Source organism: Rhinopithecus roxellana, chromosome 3 (assembly GCF_007565055.1).
Source record: "Rhinopithecus roxellana isolate Shanxi Qingling chromosome 3, ASM756505v1, whole genome shotgun sequence".
Lineage (NCBI taxonomy): Eukaryota > Metazoa > Chordata > Mammalia > Primates > Cercopithecidae > Rhinopithecus > Rhinopithecus roxellana.
In genome coordinates this window covers 151,148,856-151,164,914 of record NC_044551.1, presented here as the reverse complement: position 1 = coordinate 151,164,914, position 16,059 = coordinate 151,148,856, and the positions used below count along the sequence as shown (strand labels likewise).

Genomic DNA, 16,059 nt, shown 5'->3' with positions numbered 1-16,059 from the left:
GCTGAGTCTTTCCCTCCTTGGGAAGTTGTCCCATGTCATCCTCTGTGCAGGTGTGTGTCTTAGAGCTGCCTCCACCCTCTCAGCCTCCTCCTCAGGCCAGGTCAGGCTCCCAAATAAACTTCTGGTGACCAGAGCCAGAGCTACAAGCAGCAAGTCCCTGCACAGCCTGCTTGTCAGCGTGGTTGCTAGGGGACACCAGCCGGCACTTGTCGGGCTGATCAACAGCGCTGCAATTTTTTTTTTTTTTTGTCAGCCATAAATAACTCTAGGAGGCTACAGTGGCCATGCCTTCCGAGGGTCCGCTGGGGCCGAGGCCAAACGCTGAAATTTTAGGAAAGCACATCTGGTTGACCATAAAATGGGATTTCATGCTGGCCACAGCCCTGGCTCCTGTTTCTCTCAGCAAAACCCCTGCCTGGCTGAGGAGGAACGAATCAATCTGGGAGGATGCTAGGTTCCCAGGCCCTAGCACTGGGCTTGCCCTTTCGGTCCTCTGTGGAGCCCACCCTCAGAGCGCATGGGCTGGCCTCCCTTCTTCTAAGAGCCAAATGCTGAGGGGCCAGGACAGTAGCAACAATCACGGCCAACAATGGAGGGCACTGTGCTAAGCTCTGTCCCTCACACGCACTGTGACCCCAAGGTCAGTCTGATCCTTATTCCCATTTTACAGACAAAGAAACTGAAACTTAGAGAAGTAGAAACTGAAACAAAGAAGGCACAGAACTGGGAGTGCAGGAACTGGATGCAAAGTCAGGCTATCAAGGCCTCGACCTCAAGCCCTGCCCCATCTTCCGATGATTCCCGCCCAGGCTGGCGTAGTGCTCAGTTACAGGCTACTCTCGGCTGCCGGCACTGGGCCATGGTCCGAGACTGGGCCTGCTGGCCAGGCCACCAACCACCACGGGCCTTTGCAGAAAGCCTCCCCCGTGGCAGGGTTCCTGTCACTGTTCATTCACCCAAGTTGCAAATGTGTGACCTGGAGAGGCCTTGAGGCTGGGCTGCCGATGGGGGTCAGCTTGGCTGATGGTTGTCCCTCCTCAGCCCTGCCAGGGCTGTGCATGCCCCTGCTCTCATCGAAGCTGGTGCCCGCCAGTTCACCTTGGTGGCTGCTCAAGAAGCAGCATTTGACAGGGCCCCCTGAGCCGTAAGAGGCTGCACGTACTTCAAAATTGGCCCTGCTTCCTCTTCCTGGAGGAGGAGTGGGATGGTTCACACCTGACTCTGGAGTGTTCTGGCCCCCACTGGAGGGGTCTGTGCAGCAGCTCTCATTCCCCAGAACCCCAGAGCCTGCCAATCTCAGCCCCAGGCCCCACCTGAACCAGCCGAGACTGGGGTGGGAAGGTTAGGGGGCTGATAAGGGGAAGCTTTTGCCCAGGAAATTTACAGAACAGAGAATAAGCCAACAACTCCTTTTCTGCCCCTGACTGAGATCCAAATTCAAGCCCAAAACCCCTGGGATGGAGTTCCTCTAAGGCTTCCTGTTACTCGTCTCTCCAAGCCCCAGTTTCCTCATCTGCTCAGCAAGGCTGGGAGGATCTTCCTCAAGTCTCTTTTTCCAGGATGATGACTATATAAGTGAGTCAGCCCTTGGCCTCCCTGGACAACCCAGCCAGGAACAGACACATGGGCTGACCAGCACAGAACAGGGAAGTCAGTTCTGAGGGGATGTTTGGGAAACAGTAGGAGTAAAAGCAGGTGTTTCCCCTGGAGATCCAGCAGGTGGAGACATGGTGGCCTGAAGAAGACTCTGGAAGCAGCTTCAGTCTCAGCAGGTCTTATACCTGATGCCCCTGCCACGTGACAGGAGGCTGGGCTGGCCAGGAGGTGGTGGCTGCAATGTAGATGGCCTTGCCCTCTGTCCTGGCTGGAGCCAGGGACATCTGGTTCCTCCCACCCCCACCTCTTCCTTCTGGCCTGGTGGCAAGCTGGCTGCCAGGCAGTGAGTGAGCTCCGGGGCCAACAGGTCATTTCCCTCTTGAGCAGGCTCCAGGGCAGATGAGGAGGAAGGAGAGGAGTGAGGAAGTTGGGTCCAGTGCCACTTCCCTGACAGTACAACACCCCCAGAGATGTTCTACCCATTTTACAGCCTTGCCCACTGTGATGCAGATTAAGAAAAGCAGCTGTTTCCGGTCACACAAAGCTCCCTGCGTGCTCCTGCCCAGAGCTGTTTCCTGACAGGACCCAGGGAGAGGGCGAGCATGTGTGTCTGAACCCAGGGGAGACACTGTGACATGGTCCCATATGCTCTGGAACCCTAGAAATGTCCCAGAGAGGAGAGGCCAGAACAGCCTGTGGGGTTCAGAGGACTGGACAAGGATCCAGAAATCCTGCTTCATTTCACTCAGCCCCCTGGACCAAGCCACCGTCATCTATTTCCCAGCACACAGCTGGGGGCGGTTTTCAGCCAGCCCACCCATTCCTCGGACTTCTCCAGGGAGTGATGGGTGGAAGTCCCAGCCACAATGTGTCGGTCCCTCCTTAGCACTTCTGCAGCTTCCAGACACACTGTGATCCACCAGCCCAGCCTTGTGTGATTTACCAGCTCCTTTCACCTCCTCCTTCCACTCCACCGTTCCTTGAGTCCACCCTGTCTCCTTCGTGCCTCTGTTCTCTTTGCCCAGCACCCCACGGAGCCGCATTTACCCATCTACCCTGCCCTGGCCCGGCACAAGCCTGTTTGGCTGCTCCTGGCTCTTGATGCTCCTGGCTTTCAGCAAGGGTTACAGGGACAGCTTGGGAAGCCCCAGTTCCTCCTCTACCTCAGATTCTCAACGCAAGCTCATGTGTTAGGACCAGGCAGGGCCCACAGAGGCAAGCAAGTGCCAGAAGCCTGGGTCCTCGCCCTAGCTCTGGTGCTCCCAGCCTCATGACCTTGGCAGGGCCCCCACCATTCACCAGGCCTGTGATAGGGCTGGCACAAGAGGGACTCAGAGATTCAAGAACTGGACTCTTCTCTGTTCTGTAAAGTGTCAGTCACCCCCATACTCTTTGGGATCTGAAAGCCCTCAGCCACTTGGCAGGCTCCTGCAGCAGTGCCGGTCCACCAGAGCTCACAGTTTGAGTCCTGGTGAGTCCTGGCTGCTCCAGGCCAGTGACTGTGGCATGGAAAGGACTCCTGGACCCACCAGGCAGGTGGGCGGGCAGGCAGCATGCGGACTCACCCTCTCTAGGTCCTGCCGCAGATGGGTGAAGAGCTTCAGGCGGCGGTAGAGGACATCCTGCTCCTGCTGGGCCAGGTTGTCCACCTCGTCGGTCTTGGGGGTCAGCAGCGGCTGGTTGGCATTGGCTTTCCTCTTCAGCTTCCAGTACTGGTAGATGAAGTCGACCAGCACCTCAGCCAGGTCCAGCCGCTCAGCCACCTCAGCAGGTTCCACCAGCTCATAGAAGTCCTCCTCTAGCTGCTGCAGCCGCTGCTTGCGCAGGGTCACCTTTTCTAGGTCCTCGCCAGCCTGACTGGGCTCTGCAGGCTCAGATGTGGGCTCATTACGTGGGCCCCCATCACTGTGTTCCTGGCAGAATGACTTGAACTTGACCTCATCATTGTCTGCTAATATAGTCCGCATTTCCAGGCTGTGGTCAAAGGCGCATGTGACATGGAATGCTGTGACGCAGGAAGGCATGGAACACTGAGGGGAAAGGAGGAGCAGCATCAGACATGGAGGGAGCCTGGTGGGAGGGGAGAAGATAGAGAGGCTTCCCCCAGGGCTCTACTGAGAATGCACAATGCTGGTGAGAACCTAAATCCTAAATAGAATGGCATGGGCTCCCGACCTCCTGTGCAGGATGGGAGTTATGGCAGGGGAGGAGGAGGAGCTCTGGGGCGCCCGGAAAGGAAGCCCATTCAACACCATGTGCCCTGGGGGAGTCGATCAGAAGACAGTTGAGAAACACCTCTGGGGACAAACTGCATTTTTTTTTTTTTTTTTTTTTTTTTGAGAGAGTCTCACTCTGTTGCCCAGGCTAGAGTGCAGTGGCTCCATCTCACTGCAACCTCCGCTTCCCAGGTTCAAGAGATTCTCCTGCCTCAGACTCCCAAGTAGCTAGGACTACAGGCGTGCACCACCTAGTTTTTGTATTTTTAGAGATGAGGTTTCACCATGTTGGCCAGGCTGGTCTCGAACTCCTGACCTCAGGTGATCCACCTGCCTTGGCCTCCCAAAGTGCTGGCATTACAGGTGTGAGCCACCATGCCTGGTCTCAAGTGGCATTTTTGTGTGGGCAAAATGACTTTGGCATCACAGAGCATCAAAAGAAAGGCTGATGATGGGTCACTGGCCCATCTAAGATGGGGATTGTGGTCCCCTTTTTGTCCTCTGGGAAGAGGGGCTGGACTTAGACCCCTTCCCTCTCCTTTCGTCCAGACAGCTTCAGGCTTGACCCTCTCTCTTAGCCTCGGATGATGGCTGTGGGCAGCTGATAACCGTGTCAGCAATCATGCACCCAACTATTACAACTGCTTATGCTGCACTCACAAATCCTTTTGAAGGTCCATGGATGAGTGGAGGCACAACTAATGTTTACAATGACAACTCTGTTCCTAAAAGATGAGGCGGACAAAGGATGACTCCCACCTGCACTCCTAAACTATAGACCCGAGGCATCAACATCCCCTGGGAGCTTGTTAGAAATGCAAGTTCTCAGCTTCACTCCAGACTTACTGAGTCAGAGCCTTTCAGGAGTAGGCTCAGCAGTCTATGTTTACCGAGCCCTCCAGATAATTCTCATGCACGCTAGACTTTGGGAATAGACTTTGCTAAAGACAGACTGGTACAGCTCTTCCAGTGTCAGGAGAGTCTATTAGCTTAGCTAGAGGAGAAGTTTGATTCTTAACCCCTAATGTGTCAAGTTCAATGTCAGAAGTGAGGCTAACATATTCATCGAGCCCCAAGACACTTGCTTTCAGGGAAAGCCAGAGTTCTTAGCACTCCAATAGGGTGGTGAGCCTTGGTTTCCCAGGTCTGTTCCCACTCCCTCAAAGACCAGAGGATGGAGAAATGCTCCCCATTAGGTGCAATTCTGACTCTGGCCCCAGTCCCACACCCCTCTGGGGCACATCAGTCTTCAGCCCCATGGAGGGGAGAGGGTGGTGGCAGCTGCTGTTCGAGGCTCCAAGCATGCCTCTCTCTCAGCCGGCTCCTGACAGCAGGAGGGGGAAGTAGTCCACATACCTGGATGCAGGTGCCTGTGCATTCCTTGCAGAGGCTGCAGGACAGAGCCCAGCGGCTGGCTGGGATATGCGAGATCTTGGTGATGGGCTCCATCTTCTCTGGGCAGCCGATGCTGACCTGGGCAGGACACAGGGGGCTGTATCATTCCTCTCATCCCCAGCCTGCCTCCAGGGATCTCCAAAATGGGGGTTTGTCTGCTGAAACTAGGTGGTGGGCAGACAGGGCAGTGGCTGAGCCCCTAAATCCCAAGTCCCTCCTAACACCAAACAAGCATGGCTGAAAGGCCGGAATTCCTCCTAACTCTCCCAAGCTGACCACTGGATGAGTGTGTTAGTGTGTGCTCATCTGAGACTCATCTTAAATTGTCTGTGAATGTGTGAGTGTGCCATCAGTATGTGTAGTTGACTGTGTGTGTGTGCTTGCGACTATGTGGGCCTTGACAGAGAGGTGCTTTGGTGTGTGCGCACAGGTACATGAAAGATCCCCCTCCTTTCTGCACTCAGGCCTTTGTTAATAACATCTTCAGAGTTCTTGTTACAATTTGTATTTATATTACTTATTTTTCTGGGCACCAAGAAAAAGTCTCATGGTGGGACCTCCTCTTGAAGGTCTTTAGGGCTCTCCTGGGGATATGCCTTTGTTGAGCCCTTCCTATGGGGACAGGCCTACAACTATGCCCAAGTCTACTGGGCAGAGACCACCCCACAGCCCAGAGGCAGGGCACATTTGCCTCCCCATTGCTGATGCCTGAGGATGGAAAAAGCAATTCTCTCCAAAGGTCCTGAGCCAAAGGGTCTTTATGATGGAGTCCCTGTTGGTTCTGTCTCTGCCATGCCCAGCCCAGGGCACACTCATAGGTGGTCCCAGTCTTCAACATGCTGATCCGCAAGCAAGTGCCTACCGCTGACACAAACAACTGTGATCACAGAAGCCTGCAGTGTGGGCTTCAGACTGGGAGCCCAGGAAGGAGAGCGCCACTTATGGACAGGGCCATCTGGCTTGCTTCTGGGCACAGGCAACACTGGAGTGGAACCTCAATCTGAGTCAGTCCACACAGCAAGGCTGGGGCTGAAACTCTGGTGCATTTTAACATTTCACATTTCAAATAAAATGGCTGGCCTTCCGGGCACCCAGGACCTCTGCTAACTCACTGACTCTGGACCCAGCCTGTTGCCGGTGGCACTCCCACCTGGACTCAGAAACACGCCCACCCTGCCATCCTAGCCACAGCGATAGCAGCAGACCCACTAGCCAACTTCCCTTTAGGCTTACTGCCTGATTCATTCTCTCTTTTTTCTTTTTTTTTTGAGACGGAGTCTCATTCTGTCACCCAGGCAAGAGTACAGTGGCATGATCTCAGTTCACTGCAATCTCTGTCTCTTGGGTTCAAGTGATTCTCGTGCCTCAGTCACCCAAGTAGCTGGGATTACAGGCATGTGCCAAGCCCAGCTAATTTTTTTTTTGTATTTTTAGTAGAGACAGGGTTTCACCATGTTGGCCAGGCTGGTCTTGAACTCCTCACCTCAAGTGATCCACCTGCCTCGGCCTCCCACCCGATTCTCTTTTAAGGTTAGTTGGCTTATCTCTGTTTTGAACATGTGGCTTGACTTTGGTTGGAACCACTGCCTAGGTTTAGATGGACCCTACAACCTGCTTTCCCCTCTAGTCAGCTGCCTGACTTCTGTCCAGACCTTATACCTATCTCCTGAATCTCCTAGCGGTCCATAACCCCATTTTCTCATAGAACTCACCACCTGAGCTCTGTCCAAGTCCACAAGCTAAGCTCCCTATAGCTGTGGTCTGGATTCCTCGCTGGCCCATCACCTGAGATCCCAGTGTGTGTGTTTTTTTTTCTGAGACGGAGACTCACTCTGTCACCCAGGCTGAAGTGCAGTGGTGCGATCTTGGTTCACTGCAACCTGCACCTCCGGGTTCAAGTGATTCTCCTGCCTCTGCCTCCTGAGTAGCTGGGACTATAGGTGCCTGCCACCATGCACTCCTAATTTTTGTAGAGAGGGGGTTTTGCTATGTTGGCCAGGCTGGTCTTGAACGCCTGAACTCAGGTGATCCACCCACCTCGGCCTCCCAAAATGCTGGGATTACAGGCGTGAGCCACCGTGCCCAGCCGATGCCAGTGTTTTAATGTGAGTCCATCACCTTCCTTTCCCAGTGCTCTGCTACCTGAGTCCCATGCAGACCCACTTCCCCATGGGCTATTCCTTGGGCTGCCTCACCTCCACGCCCACCCACCTCAGGAATCCATAGGGCGCAGCTGACGTGCACCCACTTGGTCCCACTTCTGGTGGGCTTCAAGGCTCCTCCTCGCTTGGGGCAGAGCAGGCACTTTGGCTGGACACCCAGGGCACACGTCCGGCACAGCCAGCTGCCCGTGGGCACCTTGAGGATCCCGTAGCATGCCTAGGAGAGAGCAGGGTGGTCATGAGTCAGTGGAGTTGGCCAATCTGTGTCTGGTCAGCAGTCAGCTGCATTTGGTCCAGTGCTAGCCCCGTGCTACACTGCTATACAGCCTCCAGCCTCTGGCACGTTCACCTTCTGAGGAGTTACAATGCAAGGAAGGAAGGAAGGGCTCCTGGAAAGCCCTCCTTGGCCTGTTTGTATGCCTGAAATGTCACCATTTCAGTCCTCTGTGAAAGGGTTCAGGTCTGCCCTCTGCTGGGAGGAAAGTCACTTTAGCCAGAGGTTCCTAACCAGCAATGGACTTCAGGAGGGTTCGAGAATCCCCTTAAGTTGAATACAAAATTGGGTGTGTACTTCCTGAAAACAAGTCCCAGAGCCCTCATATTTCTTACACAGGGACCCATGAGGAGGGCTGCACCCCTCTATGGCTTGGGTGAGACACATGAACCTAAGAGCTGCTAGGTATAAGGGATGTGTTTGTTTATATGAGACTTGCACTGCCCACCTACCTGCCAGTCCGGCGAAGTCCCTACCTCTGAGCTCCCCGGGGTCTACTCCAGTGATGGTGCATACGAGCAGCCTCAAAATCAGGGCCAGAGTGGGTCCGCCAGGTCCCAGTCAGGTCTGCAGTCAAGGCCCAGAGATACTCAAGACCTACAGCCTTGGGCCCCAAACCAAGGGGAGCCTGGCCAGGCTGCACTGGCACACAAATCCAGTAATGGTGACAAATACGTATAGCCCTTACTAGACTGTTCTAAGCAAAGACGCACAGTAAACAATTTAATCCGTGTAACAATCCACTCTTATTTATGCATAATCGAGAAAACACAGGCCCAGAGAGGTTATAAAACTTGCCTAAAGTTACATAGCTTGTGAAGGGCAGAGCCACAATTTGAAATCTGGCAGCTTTGCTCTCGGTCACAGTGGGCTGCTTTTAGTAAATTCAGGACATGAGGAGCAGAAGAGGAGGGGAAGGGACAGGGCGCAAGGAGGAGACGGTCTGACGGAGGCTGATGGGAGAGGGCAGAAAGCCAACGGGCTTTGGCTTGAGTCTGGCTGGCAGGTCTAAGCCAAGGGGCCCTGGGTGCACATGGCACCACGAAGCACCCTCGCCATTCCCTTCCTGCTCCTTCTTAAGGGCCTCTGCCCACAGTGCCTCTGGAAAGCCAAGTGGGGCCCTGCCAGGCAGTATGTGTATACATGGCACGGGTGAGGGTGACTGGCAGGTCTGCCCACCTGATGCACACAGACGTTGCACTTGTCACAGAAGACCATCTCGTTGCCATCCTCGCCCTCAGGAGAGCGACACACGTCACAGACAACATCCTCGTCGTACTCGATGCCCAGCCCCTCCTGCGTCTCGATGGCCCTGGCCATATTCTGGTGGCACAGGGTCTCCAGTTCCTCCAGCACACGCTCTAATGTCAGCTCATCCAGCTCCGGCCTCTCTGTGAGGAGGACAGCAGGGCGTGGTGGTGTTAAGAGCCCAGCCTCCTTTGAGCTTCGAAGAGGACTTGGCTCCTGGAGCTGCAGGAATTCAGGGCAGATGTCTGGGAGGGTTTCTGTCCATCCACTGTGGGACCTGGGAGAAGCAGCTCCATCCTCTGAAAACTGAATGGTCTGGACCATCCCATCTCAACGGCCCCTGACCTGTCCTGGTGTTCTGACTTTAGACAGCCTGCCTGTGACCACAGGCACATGTGTGTACAATTAACATGGAAGTGTCTCTGGGATGCGGCCAGCTCCATGGGAGAAGGCACTACTTGTGCTGTGTGTATGAGGGGACCTCTGAGTGTGGCTGAATAGGGAAGAGTTAGTCCTTCCTGGGACATTAGTGGGCTCCAGCCAGGTGGCCCACACCTCCTGACCCCAGCCCCATTTGCCATCCTGACCACAGCCCCATTTGCCATCCTAGACTCCCCTGCATGCTCACTTCCTCTTCATGTAACATCCGTGCTTACCACAATAGTCCCAACAGCCCTGCAACTGATGTGCTATTATTGCCCCCACCTGACAGCTGCAGAAACTTCAGGAAGCACAGAGACACTAACCAGTCAGGTCACCATTCAGTAATGCAGTATGGACACTCCCTCCAGATCCATGCCTGGGCCACTGCCCCTCTTGGGATGGGGAGAAAACCCTCTCTGCCCTGCCCTGATCCCATTCTTAATGCAGTGGTCACCTACCCATCTCCTTAAGCTCCGAGTTGATCAGCTCCAGCCAGTAGGCATCAATCTCGTCCAGGTCATAGCGGCTGCCCCCTGGCCAATCAGGCTGGGAGCCCTCACCAAGCGTGGTGCTGCTCGGGGATGCCTGGGCAGGGGGGCCTTCCAGCGGCGGGAGGATCCTAGAAAATCAAGACAAAATGTCATGAAGGGAGGGGCCCTCAGCCTGCTGCCCTAGGGGCTCCAGGGAGCTGACCAGTCCAGCTCAGGAGCCGATGGACAAGTGTGCTTTGATGCCACACAGGGCCCACCTCCTTCCACCCCATCCTTCATTTCTTCCTCCACCATCTGCCCACCCTGCGGAGACTCAGATGAGTCTCTGAGGGTGACTCAGAGACTGAGTGGATGAACAGGCAGCACACAGAAGACCCAAAGGGCAGTAGGGCACAGTAAGGGATGGGAGTCACGGCTGATCCACAGCCTTGCTCACCCTATAAACACCCACCTGCCCAGGGTTCATCCACTTCCTCCCTTCAGGGTAGCTGGGCCTTAGCTAAAGCCCTGTGGCCTGGATCTAACCCTGCTAGGGCCTGTAGGAGGTGTCCTATGTGCCGTCATGGGCAATGGCCTGTGCCAGCAACAAGTGAGGTAGTGCCAGCTGGACTCCGGGTCCTTGAGCATACCCCTCAAGGCTGCGGACAAGGCAGGGGTTGTCTACATACTCCCAGAAGCCCAAGCCCCCTTTTTACCAATAGCCTGAAAACCCCATTGACTTGAGCACAACTGAGGCCACCTCTCCTCTGAGATAAGGAGGAGCCCTACCTGGTTACCCAGCTGCGGCCTAGGGTGACCCTTTCCAGACAAAGGTCCACATGCCACCTTGCCCTTCTCCCAGACACAATGTCATGTGAGCAGTGAGTGTCCTGCTACATAGTGTTACCCAGCCCCACGACCAAGACGGAAGTCAAATCCCTTGGATACAAAGAATCCTGCCTGCTGCAGTCCCAGGATCCCTTCCCAGCTCAGCCCACCTTTGCGGCCACAGCTCTGCTGCTGAGGCAGCTTGGAAAGGCCTGGCCGCAGGGTGTGGACTCAAGTCCAGCTTCACCACTTACTGTGTGACTCTGGGGAAGCCACTCAACTTCTCTGGGCCCCAGTATTCCCATCCCCCAAAATGGGTCAATAATAATAGTACCAGGCTGGGCGCGGTGGCTCACGCCTGTAATCCCAGCACTTTGGGAGGCCAAGGCAGGTGGATCACCTGAGGTCGGGAGTTCGAGACCAGCCTGACCAGCATGGAGAAACCCCATCTCTACTAAAACTACAAAATTACCCAGGCGTGGTGGTGTATGCCTGTAATTCCAGCTACTTAGAAGGCTGAGGCAGAAGAATCGCTTGAACCTGGGAGGTGGAGGCTATGGTGAGCAGAGATCGCGCCACTGCACTCCAGCCCAAGCAACAAGAGCAAAGCTCTGTCTCAAAAATAATAATAGTAATAATATCTACCTTATGTGGTTGGTGAGAGGATTAAATGGATTAATGTTTGCAAAGCTCTTAGGAAAGTGTCTGGCACACAGTAACCACTGCGTGTGTGTGTGTGTGTGTGTGTGTGGTGTGTGTGGTGTGGGGTGTGTGTTTTATGTGATGTGTGAGGTGTGTGTATGGTGTGAGTGTACGTGTTGTGTGATGTGTGTGTGTGATGTGGGGTGTGTGGGGTGTGTGTATGTGTTGTGTGATGTGTGTGTGCATGTGGTATGTGTGGTGTATGTGTGTTTTGTGTGATGTGTGTGTATGTGTTGTGTGATGTGTGTGTATGTGTTGTGATGTGTGTGTGTGTTATGTGATGTGTGGTGTGTTTGTGTGTGTATATGTGTGTTGAGACCTTGGGATGTTACCGCTGTCCTGAAATGGAATATAGAGGGCATTTTGCCTCAGGAGGGCATAGTTTCCTTTTGGCTCCGCTGTGTGCTGCCCCTCAGTTCCTGATGCCAGTTCAAAAAGCCAGCTCTTCCCACCCCCCACTGGTTGCTATGGTTATTGCTTCGAAGCCTGGCCTCCATCTGGCCAGCTCTGCCAGGGTGGAGAGGCCCCTTACTTGAGAGGCATCCTGGGGTCGGGGGCAAGGCTGCCAGAAGCTGTGACTCAGTGCTGACAGGGAGGGAGGGGCAGGGCTTTAGATGGCACAGAGACATGGCAGAGCTGTGGTGAGGGCTCCTGGGCTTCCCCAACACCACACCCAGTGTCAGCAAAAAGGGCAGGAAGGATGAAGGAGACAGGGAGGCAGGGGCCCAGGCCAAGAGAGAGAATGGCCTCCAAGCCAGGAGGAAGGTCTATATAAGGTCGAAGGGGCACAGAGAAGGGGAAGGGGCTTGGCACCACCTTTCCCACACAAGAGGCCCAAATGAAGGCAGATCCTAGGTCGTGATCACGGTATGGCCGCACCCCACACTAACAGGTGATTCCATATGGAAGCGATACTAATACCCTCAGTCCAACACAATTCTGCCTTTCCCCGTGAAACTGTTACTTGAATAAACACATTCTTTTAAAAATGCAGCCTGTAATTTGGTTGTGAACGGCTTTGATTGTGCCCTAAGCACATGCTGAGTGGGGGTGTCCGGATGCCCACCACTTCCTGGCATAACTACCCACATCTGCTTGACTGGTCGGCGGCCACCTGGCCAAGCCTCTTGGGATCAGGATCACTGTGCTCCTTCTGCAGAGTCAGGGTGAAGGGACTCACACCACAAGGTATCTGTTGTGCTTCCTGGGTCTCTCCTCTTCATCTGCGTGCCCCCTTCCGGCTCTGGCTCTGAAGGAAGTTCTCCTACCAGGCGTGGACTGACCTGACCCTAGGCCAAGGCCTCACCCTCAGCTGTAGCCAGGAGGATGGAGGTCAGCTGAGAGGAGGGCATCAGCTGGCTGGGATCTACGGGAGGGGAGGGGGTCTTTACCCCAGAAGACCAGACACACACCAGAGGTCGGTTCTGCCCTGGCTGAGACTTCTGGCCACAATGAGGGACAGGACAGGCCCTCACTCAATTCAGTCTGGAGAAGGGCGAGACAAGTGCTCATTGTTCAGACAGATTTCAGACCACGAGGTGGGCAGACCCACCCAAAGGCCAGGGAGGAAGGGACAGAGGGGGCCTGGGGTGGCAGCTGGGGGAGGGCAGCCAGAAACAGCCTGCCGGGATGACGGGGGCACAGCGCTCTGTCTCTGGGCCTCACGGGGCAGCCCAGGGCTTGTTCCCGGGGCCTCTGATTTCCTGGCCCAGCCCACTAGGCCCGGTGGCCCTGCAGGGAATTCCCCAGAATTTCCCAACTTCCTCATCTATAAGATGGGGACAATTATATGTAGTTTGTAAAGCTAATATGATTGTTAAATGAAAAGACGAACACAGGCTCAGCACAGCAAGTCCTCAAGAACAGGGTTTCTCTAACAATTCTGACCCTGGCGGCTACCAGGCAGCCTTCCAGATGAGGGTTGCGCAGTGGGAGGTGCCAGGAGGATGGAGTGGCTAGAGGGAGACAGCGGCAGAAGAGGCGTGGAGATGAATCTAAAAGAGCACCTCCTCACCCCCAGTCCATCCTCTCCAAAGATCACGGACGGGCCAGGAGCTCCTGGCTCACGTCAGCTTAGCACAGCCATGCCTATGCTGGGAATGCACCTCGTAAAGCCAAAGCAGCTGGAACACGTGCTCTCCTCTTGATGTCAACAGATAAAGCACCCTACAGGGAGACTGAAGCCAAGCTACTGGTATGGAAGCATCTGCAATTAATTACCCAGGCCAGGAGATGTTTCCGGAACCAACTGACACTGACATCAAGTAGAGAGGACAGACCGCTGGGCCAAGCTTAATCAAGACTGACCTCGCTCTGCCCACCTGGTGGCCTGCCCTTCCCCCATCATCCTGCGCACTGGTACTTGTGGCAGTGACCTGGCATACATATTCTCACTTCTGGAGAGGCCTGGGGCACCCCCTGATTCTCAGAAGGCCCCAGACAAGTGTTAATAAACACTCAGCCATCAGGAGTCACTGGAGCAGGATTGCCTGCCCCTCCCCTTCCAATCCCCACAGAGCACCCTATTGGTGCTTCGAGTCTGCTGTGCCTATGATCCAATCATAGCTGCAGCTGCCAGGAAACGAGGGTGCCGACGTCAAGGGAGGTAACAGCTGTGATCTTTGCCCCGGGCCTGGTCTACATGGGATCGAGCAAGAGCCACGAGGTTGCCAAGGCCAGGAGTAGACGGCCAAAAACCCAAGCTGCCCAGACCAGGCAGACTGGTGGGTGGGGGAGGCCAGGACACAAGACCCCTCTGCCCTGAGACATGACTTGGAGGGTTTCCCAGGTTGCATAAAGAAGCACTTGGCTGAACTCCATAGCTGGAGGCAAGACCCAGGGCCATGTGGCTACCTCCTGACAAGAGCGGCCAGAAGTCTCTCCATCTCATGAGACCAGAAGGGTATAAAGCCCAGAGGACTCATCTCTGAACCAGCCCTGGCAGGGGAACCTACCCAGAGGCCTGTAATAGCAATGGCTTACTGACCATCTGCTGTATGCCAGGCACTTGACTCCCCCTCTAAGAACTCCCTTAAAAGGTTCAAGAAGTCAAAAGCATGGCTTAAGGCCGGGCGCGGTGGCTCACGCCTGTAATCCCAGCACTTTGCGAGGCCGAGATGGGCGGATCACGAGGTCAGGAGATTAAGACCGTCCTGGCTAACACGGTAAAACCCCATCTCTACTAAAAATACAAAAAATTAGCTGGGCATGGTGGCACGCACCTGTAATCCCAGTTACTTGGGAGGCTGAGGCAGGAGAATCTCATGAACCCGGGAGTCGGAGGTTGCAGTGAGCCAAGATTGCGCCACTGCACTCCAGCCTGGTGACAGAGCGAGACTCCGTCTCAAAAAAAAAAAAAAAAAAAAAGTATGCTTTATCTCTCTCTCTCTTTTTTTTTTTTTTTTTTTGAGACGGAGTCTTGCTCTGCCACCCAGACTGGAGTGCAGTGGCCGGCTCTCAGCTCACTGCAAGCTCCGCCTCCCGGGTTCACGCCATTCTCCTGTCTCAGCCTCCCGAGTAGCTGGGACTACAGGCGCCCGCCTCGTCGCCCGGCTAGTTTTTTGTATTTTTTAGTAGAGACGGGGTTTCACCGTATTAGCCAGGATGGTCTCGATCTCCTGACCTCGTGATCCGCCCGTCTCGGCCTCCCAAAGTGCTGGGATTACAGGCTTGAGCCACCGCGCCCGGCCTATCTCTCTCTTAAAGACTAGTGAAAAGTCTGGAGATTTCCCTGATCAGAACTGCTTTGGCACCAGGCATGGTAGCCCATGCCTGTAATCCCAGCACTTTGGGAGGCTGAGGCAGGAGAGCTGCTTGAGCCCAGGAGTTAGAGACCAGCCTGAGCAACAGAGCAAGACCCTGTCTCTACCAACAATCAAAAAAATTAGCCACGTGTGGTGGCATGTGCCTATGGTGGGAAGATCACTTGAGGCTGGGAGGTCGAGGCCGCAGTGAGCTGAGATTGCACCACTGCACTCCAGCCTGGGTAACAGAGTGAGAACTTGTCTCAAAAAAAAGGCCAGACCCGGTGACTTACAGCTGCCTGCAGTCCCAGCACTTTGGGAGGCTGGCCAAGGTGGTGGACAGATCACTTGAGCCCAGGAGTTCAAGACTAGCCTGGGCAACATGGCAAATCCCCATCTCTACACAAAACATGATAATTAGCTGGGCGTGGTGGCCTGAGCTTGTAGTCCTAGCTACTTGGGAGGCTGAGGTGGGAGGACTGCTTGAACCTAGGAAGTCAAGGCTGCAGTGGGCCAAGATTGTACCACTGCAGTCCAGCCTGGGGGACAGAGTAAGACCCTGTCTCTAAAGAAGAAAGAAAAAAGAACCGCTTTGGGGCCCAGTTTGGATTGACATTACAAAGTGCTTGCTGTGTGCCAGGCCTGGTGCCAAGTGCCTTCCATGCGTCATTTCATTCCATTATCTCAACATTACAACTACATGAGTAGGTTAGTTATTGTTATTCTTACGCATTCCAATTTCATAGATAAGGAAACTGAGGCCCAGAGAGATTACATTTATGGTCTAAGGCCACATTGAATATGAGTGGCAACATGAACGCAAGCATTCTGGCTCTACAGCCAAGCTCGAGTCCAATCCCCTAGCCTCTCAGGTAAACTGCCAGTATTTCTGGAACATTTCAATGGTTTGTTGGACAAAGGAATGGAATACAGAATAGAGATGGACTAGAAAGGAATTCCAGGACTGGCAGGTCACCTACCTGGAAAGCAGCCTCCCCTTCC

The 16,059-nt window shown here is 54.5% G+C and overlaps 1 protein-coding gene across 9 annotated transcripts in view; it reads right to left on the bottom strand.

The window, feature by feature from the left end:
- JADE2 (jade family PHD finger 2) overlaps positions 1–16,059 on the bottom strand; it is a 58,549-nt gene that overhangs the window by 13,508 nt on the left and 28,982 nt on the right. For all 9 annotated transcript variants that reach the window (XM_030926941.1, XM_010359936.2, XM_030926944.1 and 6 more), the window contains exons 5-9: positions 9,773–9,933; positions 8,823–9,034; positions 7,419–7,586; positions 5,169–5,285; positions 3,162–3,626 (exon numbers count right to left, since the gene is read on the bottom strand). In XM_030926941.1, coding sequence (XP_030782801.1) covers positions 3,162–3,626; positions 5,169–5,285; positions 7,419–7,586; positions 8,823–9,034; positions 9,773–9,933 — 1,123 coding nt within the window. The remainder of the gene's footprint in view (positions 1–3,161; positions 3,627–5,168; positions 5,286–7,418; positions 7,587–8,822; positions 9,035–9,772; positions 9,934–16,059) is intronic.